The 17,237-nt window shown below is 41.9% G+C and overlaps 1 protein-coding gene across 1 annotated transcript; it reads right to left on the bottom strand.

Moving 5' to 3' along the window:
* Positions 1 to 13,576: 13,576 nt before the first annotated feature.
* On the bottom strand, positions 13,577 to 16,239 carry LOC119740239. The gene has a single exon (XM_038215483.1). It carries the CDS (start codon positions 16,027 to 16,029, stop codon positions 14,704 to 14,706), a length of 1,326 nt encoding a protein of 441 aa, XP_038071411.1. The 5' UTR covers positions 16,030 to 16,239; the 3' UTR covers positions 13,577 to 14,703.
* Positions 16,240 to 17,237: the final 998 nt, after the last annotated feature.

Genomic DNA, 17,237 nt, shown 5'->3' with positions numbered 1-17,237 from the left:
CTTCCTTGGCGCGTGTCAGTGCAAATTCACGGCCCTGACTCCAAAAACACCCGTTTCCCAACGGGAGCAGGTTATCTCCAACCTAAAATTAGTCAGTGGTATACCAAGGAGCTGTGGTGTTTATGGGTATACCAATCCGCTTGATCTGGCATTCTGGGCAGAGTCCGGCGGAGGCCTGTCGGCGCGTGTCACCCTTTCACCCTGGGGAGAAGTCTGGGAGGAGCCAATCAGCTGGCGTTCGGCGGTATCCCTCCGTCCTTTGTTTAGTTTAAAAGTTCCTTATTTGGCCTTGCCTCTCGTTCGGAACGAATTTCCTTAAAACAGGCCTCTCTCGGAAAGTTCTCACCAAATTGTTATCAGGATTCACTTGTACATATTAAACCGCCCTTAATGTTGCCATCTCCGTGTTGTTTTTTAATTGAATCCCAAATAACTTTTTTTTAAATTGCTATTTTCTAGCAATACATTCCCGTTGAAATGGGACATCAAGCAAAAATATCCGCAGACGTTTATTTGTGGAATAGTTACTTTACAAAATTCGAATTAATTCGACAATAATTCACGTTTCTTTTGTGCACCGTGGCTCATAAACAACTCAAAAGAAAAACATGAAGAATTTCATTTTTCCGTTTAAATAAAACATACAAATTGAAATTCGTTTGGAGAAAAATAAACAAATATGCTGATGAGCACGGACGGGTAGAGCCATGTAACTTTTCAGTTATATTAAACTAAAATTAACCAATTCAATACTATCTTATAGAATTGTGCAGTGGGGAATGTTGCTTTATTGATGTTAAGCTCTTGCATTGTTTAATTGGCTCACCATGTTATTGTTTGACTGAGCTCTCGTTTGCCCTGGATCAAAATGTAATGATACTAGTCAAAGTTCTTTGAGATTTTCCCATTTAAACTGCATCTGCGGGGGAAAAAATTGTCCGAATTATTGATGGCCTTTGGCAAGTATAGGGACGAATCCGTGGGCACGTGATCAAACGCACAAGGCCCCCTTCAATGGAGAAACCATTGTGCACGTTATATAAGTACATGTACAAAGCAACTGCCCCGTGGCGGATTAACTGAACAATAGCTAGCACAATGATTTCGCCATTAAGGGGGGGGGGGGGCATCCGTGATAGAATTGATTGCGTACCCGGATTGGTGTATCACCTTGACGATTGAGAAGGAGTGTGGCCTAAGCACGATTCGTACCAGGTGAAGGGATCACTCTTTGTTGCGCACAGGCATGGGCATGGTTTGTATTTTATGGGTGAAAAACAGGTTTGAAATATCTGTAGATGGACTACGTCAAATTGATACATGTTACCCTGGAACTGTCTTCGCCAATAACCATTCCCTTGAAGACCTTTGCTGGCAGTTACAATTGTTGGACATAAATAGGATCGAGCCTTGCATCAAAAAGGTACCTACGGGCCTATTACAGTCACATTGGAAACCCATTATCACTTCGCACAAGTAGGTCAAGCCGAATGCATTCGCCAGAAATGCCGCCGTGTCGTTTACGCGCCAAAAGTTTGTCCTCTAATCGTCGGCCAAAAGCTCCGGCATTTGCGGCGGCGGGATTACTCGATAAGTCTATGAGCTCGGGGATAAAACCGTGAGATATTTGGCTATTTTTATGGCACAAATTGGAACAGAGGATTGTTGACATCTATGCCTGACAGGTTACTATAATGTGAGATCTGTTAATGGGACATGAATCCCATGTGTTATTCTTACACCCAGCCCCGTTGCCAGATCCGGGCATTGGGACGGGAGGGGGGGGGGGGTGGGGGGGGGGGCTCAGTACCAGCTAGGGGGTACACCGCAAGGAAAACCCCCACAACACTTATGCCGGTTTTGGCCGAGGGGGGCCAATTGCTTGCCGGGGGACCTCTCCCTCAACGACGGGCCTGCTTATGCCATTAACTATTTTGGTCTTTTTCATAGTGTTATTCTGAAATCGTTGTTAAAATTCAATATTAATTTGATAATTTAAGCTGACAAGTGTCTGTTCTGTGCAACTTTTGTTACCTTTTATAACATTTTACGGAAATGTATTTTTTTTCATACATTGGTTTTCAGTGTTATACAATGGAGAATCTGCATTTAACTTCTGGTGTCAGAAAATATTTTACTCCTATTGGTTTACTTCCTGTGTATCTGTAATGCAAAAGGATTAACCAAATTATTTGTACTGTTTCCTTGCTCTGTGGTCTGGGTTATGGCTCTTGTTTCTCATGAGAAACCGAGAACCAAGTTTATATTTAAAAAAAAAAAATGACACCACATGGCTGCACTTTGTCTATTACGCTACGCGTGCCGCGCGTGCTTTGCGAATCAATTTTTTATCAGCCCAGCAGGACACTTTCCCCAATAAAATAATGCAAATAACGACCCCAAATTGTGGAGTCTAAATTTCCCCGCCACCCTGGTTGTGCCGTGTCCAAGTTGTCACTTTGTATTTACCACTTTTGTCCTCCTGTGGAGACGTTTCTCCCGCCGCTTAAAACCACTTGGGATTCACCTGAAACTCCTGATCTTCCAAAGGATTTATCGCCGTCTGCGATTTCGCCATCACGCGCGCCTCTCTTCTTTCCCACGATGGATATCACGGCTGTTTCGCTACCGCTTCAGGTATGCGCGCGTCGCCCTGTTGTGTCTTTTTTACGTTGGGATGTTGGGATGATGTTTACCCACGGAGCAAAAGGCCAGGAGGCAGGAGCTCTACGGGGGGAGCACGCGCTCTTAGAGATGTCTTGGCCGCATCTTTGACATTCTTCCAAACGCCGAGCCCCGGGGGCAAGATGCAGCGACCAGATGCAGGCAGTTGAACGCGGGTCGCCCAGCAACACGGCATAGCTGCCATTCGCGGCATAATTTCCCGGTGATTATGGCCGAGGGAGAGACATGCCTGTCGCGCTTGCTTCTCCCCCAGTCCAAATGCCACAATTTCTCGGCTCCTGCAAAATGACATTCTGGCACAGTAGCGGGTCGTGTATCAACTTGTAATTTGCTGTCATCCCCTGACCTTTATTGGTTCACCTTAGAAGCTTGAGGTGAGCTGCAAAAATAACCCGGCAACAAACTCTGCCTCGAGTGTGTGTATAGAGACATATATTATAGCGCATACAATCTTGTCAACCGTTTGAAATTTATCTTCAAGAATATATATTGAATATTTAGTGTGTATTTATAGACCATTTTATCGCCCTTATATTGCAAAATAAACGGCTGCCCTTTCCCTAACCCCGTAATCTCAATCAAAGGTGTTCGCATGCTTTCGAAAATGATCAAATTTATCATAAAAAACGTAATTGGTTTTTGTTGCGTTAATCGGTTACAAAGTAATATTCTTCATTGAAATTTCAATACCAGATCTCCGAAATCAGTCCGACAACATAGCCCTACCCCGACGACATCGAAATTGATTGATTGACTGAAACGCTGGGAAGTTGAACTTATTTATGGCGTCATCAGTCAGAACTAAATCAATCTGGGTCCCAACTCGACTCGATATACAGATATACACTATAATACTATTTATCTTTCATTAGTGAGTTAAAAAGGTTTGGCTCAAACTCAAAAACAAAAGTTGCAATGTTCTACTTGCATTTTCAAGGTAGGCTTACAGGGGCGCATCTAGCTTTCAAGAAACGGGGGGGGGTTGAGTGAAGGGGCACGCCCTGCTAGGGGTCCGCGATTTATATGCCCGGAGAAATTTTGAAATATTCGATGCTTTCTCCTGCACTCCAAGCAATTTGAGAATACATTTAGGAACTTTAGCATTCCCATTTATTATTTTGGCCCCATTTTACTATAGTATCATAATATTAGTCATCGGTTGAACACGGGGGTTGCACCTCCCCCAACCTCTAGATCCACCACTGGCCTATAAAAGAAATAAGGAAGCTTGTCACATAATAAAAATGATTAAGCAAGGAAATTTAGTGTATAGGCCTAGCTAACTGGAGTTAACGATAACAGTCCTAAATCCGAATACGATCAGGGGCTAGGGTTAATAAACCAGGGTTGCACGAAAAGCAGTATGCTAACAGTTTGAAGGGCCAGATAGAGATTGAGTTTTTTTTTATCTAGAGTAATCATCTTAATAAATAGGAGCGATCCAATGTTAGTCTCCAAATTGACTTCTCCGGTTGCGTGTGTGCAGCACAGCCAGGCCACAGCTGACCAAAGATAATTGTCATTCTAGTCTAACCTTGTCCTTCAACGATCGTTTAATGTACAACCGACTCATCCATCGCGCATCTCTCTGGACATTCCAGAGATGTATGAAAATAATGAGTTTGTAATCGCTGTCAAGCCCTCCGTTTATTGACTGTGCGGCTTCGTGTTTATTTGAGCAGGATGCCGGAGCAATGTTGAACATGCCTACGGAAAAACACAGCCAGGCAGTCACGAGTCGATGAGGCAGCGATGGTAAATGATGCACGCCGTGTGTAGGGAGAAATTGCGGGTTGGTTTAGGGGCGACGCCCGTGACGGGCGTTTGATCATTAAGAATTTGGTAAAGAAGAATTTAACCAAACGGGAAGTCTTTTTTCGTGTCAGAAGGAACGCAAATTTCTCGTGACCCTCGCTCGAGGAATTTGGGGGTTGATAATAAATATATTTGATTTTCTCTTAGTTTCACAATTTGTTTCCAGTATAGGACTATACAGTCTTCTTAAATATACCTCAGAGCACCTATATACCTTCTTTCATCGATTGTTAATGGTTTAGTTCGGATCATTTTTGTGTCATGGTGATTATTCCCCGAAATGTGACTGCCATCCTAAACCATGACTGTGATTTTTATTAAAATTTATTTTAAACCAGCAATTATTTTAAGATGTAAGAGACGTTCCCTTGCAGCGAGTAAATTTTCCCATTTTTGCTATTCTTTGGCAATAGATAATTCTTCCAATTAGTTCATTGAAAACAAAACATAATAAATTACATTTTGTCATCGATCATTGATACAGTTCAAGACATGGGAGGCCTGTTTCACTTTGTGGGATTGGGAAAATCTTTCGTTGGGGCGAATATCTTTTAGTAATATACGAAAGACCTGCAAGTCAAAACTCCCTGTTGCTAAGTAAATACTTCGAAATTTGTAGAATTTGGAGACTGTTCTGCACAGGGAAATAACGGTATCCAGAGGGACCATTATAAAATCATAAGTTTCCACGTCAATGCATAGCTGAAGATGAAAATGTCCCTGGTGGTCTCATTTTGCAGTCGTGTCATATAATCTTTAAGGTTTTTTTATGCGAAAATCAGGAGTACATATCTGAGAAAATAAAACAAAAATTCAAAACCCAAGAGAGTTTGTCCAAGCAGGACTTCCCCTGTGGATTTCAAGCTCGCCGGCCGGTCTTGTTTTGGCGTGACGTTCCATGCACTGACAGGAACGAAGTGCCCATTGACATCCCGTAGTTACGGTGTGCAATCACTATAGCACTCGTCCGGTCGCGGGCGGAGCTTGTTTTTTTTCCCCGCGCGTTTTCTGGAGTTTTTTTCGGCGGGGAAAGCTCACTGCTTAACTGAACCATGTCAGCCGGTTCTTCGTTCCCGCTGCCGAGCACCCTCTCTGCTTTGCTCTCATAACATCAATTTTCCCTTTAGGTATCGTCAAAGATAAATACTTCAAAATATTGCACCGCCCAACTGTTGCGCAAGCAGGTTTGATGTGCCAAATTGTGGAAATTCCGTGCCAACTCAAGGGTATAGAGACACACGATCATAAGAGTTTACTTCCAAAACGCGATATATCCATTAGAAGTGAAAACTTGCACGATTATGCACTTTAACAACTAAAAACAGCATAACAGTTCATTCTAAACTTCATTTTGAAACTAGGCCTATATAACAACCATCGAAACTGACTTTGGGCAACAGGGTGGCATTCTAAAAGGTTACAAAATGGTTTTTATTGAAAACAACCATAAAACGCGTTTTGAAAACAACCTCCTCACTGATGATCTATCATACTTATAATATGCATACAAGAATATTAAGTATATTTAAATTTTACATATCAGGAATTAATAATTGATGTCAATGTGAATAAAGAAACGTGACGACAAAATAAAGTTACAATATCTGGAAATCGTCTGGAATGCGTATATATACGGTTGCAAATAATAATGCAAGTTGCAAACGTTGGTGGCGCAGCGCGTTGTCTTTTTTTCAAAGCCGTTTTTCCCGAAAAGTATATTCGACCGCCCTGACAATCCGTGTCGTCTTTCTCGCGTTGTATTTTCGGAAGGGAGTATAGGGTACAATGAATCAATTTGGTATCATTTAAAAAGGTTATGAAATGCTTTTTATTCTCCTGCATATATCTCAGAAAGTTAGAGTTGGGGGTTATTCCTCATTATGCCACGGCAGGTCACATATTTCATGAGAACTGAAACATGATAATTTGAAAAGTTTGCAAGAAATAGAACCAACTTATACGGAATGTGAGGAAACTATACCCAAAGAGAAACGTGAAATTTTGCGTCATTTACTCCAAGGCTGTAGCAAGCAAGCAAGCAAACGATTTAACTCTTTTTCAAAAAAATCTTCGAAATTTATGAATTAGGCAGTTGCGACTCGAAAAATCTATCTGAAAATCTATCTCGAAAAATCTACACTGTTTTCGTTGAATTTTCAGAGTCTTTTGAACAATACATTTCAGTGGTAAAAAATATGTATTACACGAAACATTGGGGGGCAAAGAGGTGAAGGAATTTCGGATGAGGACGGTTCGTTAGAAAGCATGTCGTACGCATGATGACCTATCAATGCAGAACGCTTGGAATTGTTCTAATGATTACAAACGACATACTTCCAAACAAACAAGAATGTGTCTTCATCTCATCGCATACTCGTGATGCGTTCCCTGCTGGTCTTCGGGCAACTCACGGAACGTCTTAATGAGTTAACAAACCTTACAACGGCGTTGACGAAGCAGATGGAATAATTGGAGTCGTGACAGAGATGAAACAATGTTAGTTATGGCATCTTCACGGTGCGGCTGCTGTTGGGTGATGTGTATAGCTTTTTCTGGTGCGTTTTCAGTCGTTTAAGACTACAAGGTGATTCAATTAGGAAAGCCACACCTGTCCATAAGGCATTGCATTGCAAATTCACTGTGATGAATGCTTTCTTGCCATATTTAATATTAAAAAGAGTCCAATTTTATGGAGGAGTCCGAGTGAAGTAGCAATTATACTTTGCTGATCAAAAATCGCCTGGGTCAAAATCAACACTGCAAAAACTGCGTTTAGCAGCAGGTAAACACTTTTCTAAACACTTTCTTGCTATCAGTTTGTAAACATGTTTAAATACTAAACATGTTTAGAGTAAGGATGGATAGTGTTTAGCCATTGAACATTGATGTTTAGGAATTGAACACATAATGTTTAGCTTCTAAACATGTTTACAAAGTGATAGCAAGATTGTGTTTAATTGCTAAACACAGTTTTTAGAGTGAACCTTTGACATTTTGGCAACCTTTGACAGCTTTGCGCATGGATGACAGTTGAACAAATGACTAACAAAAACTGCCTCTTATACCATAATCAGTATAGGCAAAATCGCAACTAGTGTCCGCACGAAGGGAATTTTCAATTTTCTGGAGGAGCCCGAGTGAATTGCAAACATATTCTGCTGAGCAAAAATCGCCTGGGTCAAAATCAATCTTTGACATTTGGCAACCTTTGACAGCTTTGCGCATGGATGACAGTTGAACACATGACTAACAAAAACTGCCTCTTACCATAACCAGTAGGCAAAATCTGCAACTAGTGTCCCGAACGAAGGCAATTTTCAAGCAAGTTAACTCTGTACATGAAGATTTTAAAAACTGAAAAGTGGTGCCCCTCTCTTTATTGATAGTCAGTGCCGTACAGAGACACTTCCTAATGCAGCGAAAATCGAAGCTCATACTGCACATTAGTGGTAGCCTTGATGCCATTTTGCAATAGGCTGGTTCCGTGCTAACATTATCGTTGTGATTTTGTATTCAGGGCTACCTGTCCCTGCATTTGAAGTCCGAAGGACAATGAAAAGACCAGGAACCAGTTTAATCTCCTCAGGGTTTGGTCCGTTTTGGACATTCTTTTAAGGGCGACATTGGTTTATTAAATTTATGATTTATACTTTATCACAGTAATTGAACGAAAATGCCTGCACGCTTTTTGTGTACGCAACATAAATAGCTTACATTTTCTGAAATCTGAACCATTCCTTCAAACTTTATGGAGTGAAGTGAAAGCCTTGGTTGGAGTTTATTTTGGTCATATTAGGCCTATAATATAGCCTAGTGAGGTGGACATTTTACGAATATAATCATCATCGTCACTAACTTCTGTCAAATTGTGACGCGGCACATTAACAAAATGTGTCAGTCACACGAGAGACCACCGCGAAATGCATGCGCAAACTGTTCGGTGTTAAAACAATCAATCGTCTCGAATGAGGACAATTCTGCTGTGAGTGACGGTGTCACGGTCTCACTTCTCCGGCGTGCTAGATTCTCCGGGTGAACGCGGCGGATAATTGAGCACGTTACAGTGCACATTACATGAGCACGATACATGCTCATGTGTCCGCTGTGCTTACTTTTCCTCGGGCTGTGTTCTGAAGTCTACCAAATCCATAAATAACACAGTAAGTGACACCCAAGAATGTGTTATGTAACACTTCCTGTGGGTCAAGCTATTGAGCTTATAGAGAGGAGTATGGTCATTTCCTAGGTCATTCCATGGTCTTGCAAGCACTCTGATATGCGTTCCCAGCTTGAGTACGAACTCCTTGGTCTGTGCTTGGTCTGTGTTCCTTGCTCGTTTAGATCGTGGTTGTCTATATTTTTGTAACCATGGTTTTAAATAAATGTGTATCCTTAAAACCTTTTGGTTACAGCTCCATGGTAACATGTATTGGGAGTTACGCGCGCCACAAAAATTCTGGATTCGTCTATATCCTATCTCACGTGCTCCAGTGCAGTACAACCCCAAATAACTCAGTACACAAATAAAGTTGGCGAAAATGTACACTACTGCGCAATTTGCACATGCGTGTTGAGGCGAAATTTCCTTCTGTGGAGAAGCTAGCACGCCGGAGAAGTGAGACAGTGACAACGGAATGTGGCCCATCAGTACGGCGGTAGGGCGCCGGGGGCTCCGGCTATAACCACGAGATGCGTTCCTGTATAAATGCGGAGATATCATTAAAGGATATATTATCGCAATCCTGACATTGCAGGGTGTCGTAATAAATTATTGACCTGCTGTCAATATCAGCTCCATTCTCGAGGAAGACTTGAACCTTAGGCCTAACGTTTTGAGCGTCAAATTTATTTCATGAGGAGTCAGTGGGTAAAAAAAAAATGAACAAGAACCTTACTCGAAGCCTCATAGACCTCATCCACGGTGAAGCTATTTTCGATCGTGTAATTTCAGGCTGAATCTATTTTATAAATTGTATAAAAATTATTGCTGAATGAGAGGGTGTGTGCCAGCTTATTTTTTGACTGGAGTGCGTTCTAAGCCTCACTTTCATTTTTTTTTTAAATTGTGGATTAAAACATAAGGGTGTATCTCAAAGTTTAAATTATTCATAAAAGCGGACTAATGTTTTCATTTGTAAAGAGCTTTTATGTCATTGCTTTCGTTTCTACTCGCAGGTTCCAAAATCGAAGAGTTTACCTCGCTTTAATTTAATTACGACCGACTCGTGAATCAGGTGTACAAGTTATCACATTGCCGGGAGCCATTTTGTAAAAGCCATACTTAAAAACGAAGGAAAACAAATTAAAGCCAACAGCGGCCATGTTTCAACCGCTTATAGTGAATTTTCAGTCTTGAGAAGAAAATCATTTGGAAAAGTGATTTTCCATATCCGACCTATGATGAATTTGTTACCAAAATAGGTAGGGAGAAGATATCGTTGTACTGGATATTCTCTTTAACAGTTGTTATTGCACAATGCACATGACACAACACGTGCATAACAGATTTGAGGTCATCCAAACATAATGAACGACAGACTTCCATCGAATTTGATATATGCAAGCATTCCGAGTTGTTAACATTAATTAGTAAAACCTACAAATGAGATAAGCCCAATCGTTTTAACGAATGTTGTTTATATACAGGTATATAGGCCCTATACATGGCATGAAAGCAATGGTATTTTATTAGTGTATACGTATGCTGTTTGGTTTGATTTCTTCTGTAGAACAAACAAATATAACAGTTTTAGTTTATCAAAATACACAGATTTATGTTCCTTGGGTCGTAACGGCCAATTGCTTTATTGATCAGCAATTCACGAAAACAAAACGACAGCCATTCACGAAGACAGAGCATTCGGAAATTTTCGCCATATAGCCTAAACTTCCATTTTAAGGTTTCCAAATTAATGTGTGATTTTTGTTTTTGTCACAATCTCGTATTTTATTGAGTTTGCATTCTCCGTTGCTTTATATGGGGTAGTTATGCGGCAATTTGTTTTTCTTGAGGGTGTGGGTGTCATTTACTCATGTTAAAAATATATTGGGAAAGGGCAAAAATCTTGTAAAAGAGAGAAACGGAGACAACTTGTTTACCGAATATCTAACTAATCTGCAAATGCCATTGAAAATATTTGGCTAATGTTTCTCCGAATGAGCCGCCAGAGTAATGGCTTGAGCAGGTTCTTTTTGTTATTATGCATCAAAGGAAATGACTTTTCCAGAAGGTTGAACTTGCCTTTAGGCTGCGAAAATTAAGGATGTAACAAGGGGTGGAAACCCGTCGACATCATGCACAAACTTCCTTCAGGAGATGATACCACTTACCGAAATGTAAGTAGACTTGCTGACTTGACATATAAGCATATTATACTCTTCCATATACCAATTCCCTGGGAATTTCACTCGTGAATGAAACCCCCCCCCCCCCCCAATAAAAAAATCTGGATCCGGCCTTGATTTTGGGTGTCTTCAACCCTCTGTAAAAGGCTGTTATTTTGAGGTGTTGTTGCAAACCAGTCTAGCCTGCCTGAACTGAATTATTGTCGGGCCACAAACAATTCGAAATTCGTAACTAAACCTGGGCCGACTTTCTTTTGTTGGATGTCGCATTCAGAACGAATAACATTTCTGAAATCAATTCTGGATTGTACTCGAAACTAGCACGGACAGTATATCTTTAAAAGCAGTATATTTCATTGGCAGCATTTAATTTGACAAACGATGTTTCATTTTTTGAGCAAGCTGTCAACAAATGCCGAAATGGACATGCATCCACCGCGTCAGTATGCTTCATGTTGTTGCTAGGCACCAAGTGGCGTGAAATATGCTGATAAGAATGTCGCGTCGTCCAATTAAGGCTATTCAACGATGATTTCAAATACAGACCCAAAGAAATCGCCTCGTTAACTGTCCTTCTGTTAACCAACTCATCAAGAAGCCGTTGGGCAATTTCAAAGTCGAACAATTGATCAGAAATTCTGGTAGTATTTTGAGAGGAGGAGAGAAACGCCTTTCACAGTGGGTAGCCGTCCCACAAAAGAAAATGCATCTAACAGCTTGGGTGTCGCGAGAGGCTTTGTTTGGGATTTCTTGGCAATTTTTATTTTTAAAGATTTTTTTTTTAAAATTGCTATGAGGACGTCAGCCTTTAAAGGCCGGCCAAAAATAATAATTTGGCGGCAAAATATTAGAAAACTCATTTTACTGGAGTTGCCACAATCTCCCAAATGAACTTACTGTGGTTTTTGTTTGGATGCAACGTCAAGCTTAATTACTTTGTTTTTTTTATGTTGTCAAGTAGAAAATCCCAGTGGTTAAAGGAACGGTTAAGATGTAAGACCTTTTAAGTATAGTAATGTAAGTTTAACAAAACAACATGGGATATCAATTGAAATAACTTACAACCATTTGTGGTTAAAGGAAACCCGCCATAGCTTGACGCCATACCATGCTAACAAGATAATACATCCATTTATGGCCTTTGTGCGAACGATTGACAGAATTCCTTTTTCTCGAGACAGAAATACTTAAACCCTGGATTAGAATACCTAAAATCCGGATATAAGCGATATAATACAAGGAGTTATGCGATTAAGCCTGGTGGGTTTTTCCAGCTCGGTGTATAATTTCCATTGGGATAAGCCGATTGGATCCGACGTAATCCGATGGAATGTCTCATTCAGTAGCATTTAACTTCCTTAGTGAGGCAACGCAAACATCATACGCCCACCAGTCCGACCATTCCTGTCATCCTAATTCTCATAAACCGTAATCGCCAGTTCCAAAGCCCGTGTACACCTTTCGTTCCCATGTTAGCGTAGTTATTAAACGATGCATCAGTTTTCTATGGAGGATTTGTTGGTTTCACTTTTTGATAACACTGTGTGGTCTTCTCACAGAAAACAAAACACAACTCAGCGACGTTTGTCTTTTTAAAATAATACTGCCGTTGTTTTTGTCTTTATTGTCTTAAAACAGTATCATCAGTAAGCCTCACTGTTAAATTCACGAAGAAACTAAATCATAGTACACGACTGTTACATGTCAACTTACACCTTCAAAATAAAGGGTTTAGTAGTTTTCAGTTACACATTCGCGGGTTTGCACTTAAAAGAAAGGAAGGAAAAATCGAAATACTGGTGACAACAAGCAGAGTTTGGCATAGCAGCCATTTGATTTTTTTCCATTCAAATCAATGTAACCAAATCGAGGCTGCATGGAAGGAAAAACAGTCTGGTTCCTTTTTGCACAAAACATTATCATTCAGTACTGTTATTGGATACAGGGAGCATGACTAAAATGGTGGAAGCATGAAGTAGGTCTATAGGGTATTCAAAGAGGCACACCTATGCCCCCTCGGTATTCCCTTAATGACAAGTACAATAATAATTTTGCTGCTTTGTACTTGATGACTGCATGGTCCATCTTGTTTTCTGTGATCAAAGTTGCTGGAAACTTGGTAGGAAGCTGTCACAACGGTAATTTGGAGAGAACTTTTGGGAGAGTCAAGAGGGAAAAATGCAGGAAAAGTAATCCAGATCTGAACTTGTCTCTTAAATTAGCGGACTCCGTCAACCGAAAAGTTAGTAATGTATGACTGGTTTTTTTTTAAATGTGGATTTTTAAGTTGTTTATTTTCCTTTTGGGGGTGGGGGTGGGGGATAGGAGTACTTTTTTAGGGGGTTGGGGAGCCACAGAATTTAAGTGATACTTTATACTATTAACTCTATGATAATATGCCATTAACTCCGATGTTGCACAAAATGCAACTCACGGTGCATGAGGAAAAAAACGCTACAGGAACAATCTAGTACTGACCTATGGAATATGAATGCAAAACATCTTGCACCTTGCGGAAAGACACGGGATTAGAAATATTATTAACACGAAATGTAACAAAATCAAACTTTCCTTGCCAATTACTCTATAGAATTTGTTCTAAGTACTTATGTAAAATGCACGCATCACATCCGTAATCATGTTACCAAGTGTTATCACTACTATCTATTCAAATTAGTCAATCTATACCGTTGCAATTCTGCAAGTTGTTTTGCAAGAATATAAAAAAAAATTACATACTATAGTGTGAAATCCAGCCTTTAAATGTTATTGATGATACCCCAGAATGGCAAACATTGCTGTATAGTATTATTATAATATATTCACATTCCTGAACAATCCAACTTGAAAGAAGAGAGGAAAATGATAAAAAGATTCAGGCAAACGACACACTCGAATATTCGTTTTCATTATTAAACCTATACACTTTAAATTTCAGCGGGACTAAAAATCAGGTAGTCTTAAACTCAAGTTATCTCATTGTAAGTTCCTGTCAAAACTACATAATGGGCTGAATATTATCAAGAAAAGTCAGACGTCGGGTTTTCCCCCCAACTATGAGAAGGTTTAAGCGATTCAGCTTATTCTAATCACACTTTTACAGCATTTAATGTTTCTCCAACTGTTTTAATTTTCAAGACTACCAGAGTCCGGAACTGAATTGTTGTTTCCTTTGCAATATACATCAACTCGATGTCCCATTAATTAGAAAATGAATAATGTTTATTTGAATGTCGCTTGCGGTCAGCTAGGCCTGAACACCTGCTTTGAGTTATGAACGAATGGTTCTACAAAGCAAAGTGAGAGGCAAGGTTTATTCAGGGTTAGAGCAAAAGGTTTACATTGCTGCGCAGATCCCATACCATTCTCATCGGAAAACAGATTGATGAATTTGCCTTCATGCGTTCACGGGTCCCAAGTAATATAAGGGCATATCAGACGGACAGTACACGCGTTCGGCTTGTCAACTCGTGGTCTTAATTGCTCCCCCGGGGTGGAGCGCGTGCCAGACAGCCCGTTACAGACACTGGGAAACACTTGCCGTCAGCCGTCACTCTCTGCAGGATAGTGGGGTGTGTAGCTAGCTCTCAGCACACCAACTGGGCTGTGTGTTCTTTTGCGAGTTTCAACTTTCAGTAGGGCTACCAACTGCCGCCAGGGGTTTCGCATTCCAGTTCTCTTGTGGATCGTATCATCGCCGCGGGCGAGATACACGGCGAAAATGTCAAACTCCCCTGGCAGGAATTCCGTCAATTTGCGGCATGAACAATGACAAGTCGCTTTCCAAAATGAGATGATAGGGTTTTGATGAGCTGAGAATTTTTATCGATGGAAATGGGCTTGTTTTTTTTTCTCGGTTCAAGTGTATATGGGGTGATACCTGGGCGGATAAGATGTGATACTCTTGGTAGGAATGGGCTTGACGACACGGGGGGCTGATGGGTGGCACATGCCAGCTCTCTCGGTGGTGAGTTGTGATGGAACGTGCCAACGTGAGAGTAGCCCAGTGGCACTGATTGGGTTGAAAATGCCGGGTGTCTCCCCACCGTGTCTGGCCGCGTACGCGGCACAGGCGGGCCCGTGCTCATAGCTGTACAGTTCAGTATGCTGGCTACACGAGCAAATTGATGAATACTGGAAGTTCAACGCCCTGTTCAAGTAGTTGTCTCTGTTTAGAGAGTTTGAAAGAGGAGGCGGGAAGGGGAGGTTTAAACCGGAGTAACACTGATCCCCACTTGGGTATATAGCATTCTTATCCAAAGATGTCGGTCTAGAGTCGGTGAAGCCCTGTGCTAAAGATGGCAGGAGGTTAGGAAATTTCAAATTTGAGCTAAGGTTTACTGGGGATAAGCCAGTTATTGTGCTCGGTATGGTTTTGTGATTTTCGCTGCGATCAGGCTCCTGCCAGAATGAGGCGGGGAGTCTGCGCTTCCGAAGCGGTAGGGGATTGTCACTGTCCGGCCGCTCTGCTTCACCACTGCGGTCTAATTTCGCCATATCCGTGAATTCACGACCAGACAAACCGGCACTGCGTCGATGATCATGATACCGAGTCGAGCCTCTTCTTCCAAACAAAGGCTGATCCAGGTCCCTGCGGATGCCACTCCCAAATGTTAACTCTTTCAAAAGATCGGAGTTTTTGATCAGGTGATCGCGGTGAAGTGAAGCGCTAGCCATCAGCCTCTCCGAAAAGTGCAGGGCGCCACTTTGGATGCCCGGGGATTGGGGGGAGTTGAGACTGGCAGCGAATCTTCGGGAGTTGAAATAAGGATCGTCCCCTCGATAGACCTCAGACCCAGTGAAGTTCGAAATCGGGCTCTTTTTCAACAGCTGTTTTTGCGGAAACTTTCGATTAATATTGTCTACTGATGAGGATTTCCTGGCGTTGGATGGCGCGGACTTGTCCAGTGCAGCTTTGATGTCAGAGGAGGCGAGACTGACGAAATGAAGGAGCGTCTTGACATCACCATCCGCTGCAGTTGTCTGCTCTGGGGGTTGTTGGTGGTGGTGGGTGAAGTGATGTTGGTGAGCGTGGTGTAGCCGATCTTCCATCGCAATCCTGTCCCTTTCTTCCTGCGGACTGCTACTCCCCCGCTCGGCAGCATCTGCATCTTCAGGGCAGGAGGACCCAGACCCAGCCGCCCCGGTCATCTCAGTGGGATGTTGCTGGTCTCCTTGCGTCATGGATGCCTAGTGCAGACGATGCGAGATGTTGGCCCGTTGTGTGAGATGCCAAACGGATGGAGACGAGCCAAGCCGGGCTGAGCCGAGTGTGATGAAGATGAATGCAATTGTGCCTCGCTGATGGCTGTGATGACGAGTCTATAGCTGTGTTGTTTGTCGAGGGACACGACGTCTCATCTGTTTCTTCCATTCAGTAATACATGTAATCCTACACAGTGTTCTCGCGATGATATTATAAACCCCCCGTGCGCGTGTACATACGGTCAGCACTATATGGAGCAACCCACGTGCGCCGGTGACGTTACGTGACGTGAGCATTAAGTCCAGTCGTGCTGCATGCGATTGGTCAAAAAGTACCAGTGAGTGAATTCTGGCTGTCGACCAACTATCTGGAGATATTGCATTACATGTATCGTGGAGGGCTATGATGTCGTGCACGCGCAAAGGGATATACAGGAATTTCAAATTGGCACTGAAACCGAGCCCCTCGGTGCTGTCTTCTTGAGAGGATTAATAAAAAAAAAATAGGTCCTCAATTCAAACAATGGCTTAGCGCTTAGAGCCTCGGTTTCGGTGCTAATTTGGGCTTCGTCTATCGTGTGAAATCACGGAGGATTCCTCCGTGTTAGAATTAACAATGCAATTGATGGTGTCATGGGGCACGGGACTCGAACAGCCTCGTTTCGGGAAAGTGTTTTGATCGCTTCATAGAGGAAGCCAGGAGGAAATAGTTTAATCTATTCCATGATGATCATGTCATGCGCCTCATGCCGGCCATTTCGGAATCTCAGGAACCCATCGACACACCATCCAAGGGGAATGGTGTTGGCTAGTTTCGGGCAAAATTGCTCAACCGGTACCCGGGATCCGCACGGAATATGTGCGTGCACAGCTGCCCATTGCTTTGCATTTATTGTTTGTGTTCATTTTTAGAGCGTCTTAATTATTATCCAGTAAAGACATAATTGTCATTTCTCCGGACAACCAGTCGCTCTCGTGATGTTTGAGCTGTTGACCTGGCTTCTGGATTGATGCTAAGAGGTTTGAACAAAATGTTTCCCTAACACTGGGTTTTAAATTCAATTTCAAGTGAAGGCCTGTATACGTAGAGGGCCGCGAAAGAGAAAAATTTAACATGGTGAGTAAAAATGAAGGTGACCAAATTAGAAAACAATGTTCAAATTATAATAATAATAATAATTACCCTG

This window comes from Patiria miniata, unplaced genomic scaffold (assembly GCF_015706575.1).
Source record: "Patiria miniata isolate m_02_andy unplaced genomic scaffold, ASM1570657v1 HiC_scaffold_5, whole genome shotgun sequence".
In the NCBI taxonomy this organism is placed as follows: Eukaryota; Metazoa; Echinodermata; class Asteroidea; order Valvatida; family Asterinidae; genus Patiria; species Patiria miniata.
The sequence above is the reverse complement of the archived record's forward strand: the minus strand, read 5'-3'. Positions and strand labels throughout refer to the sequence as shown.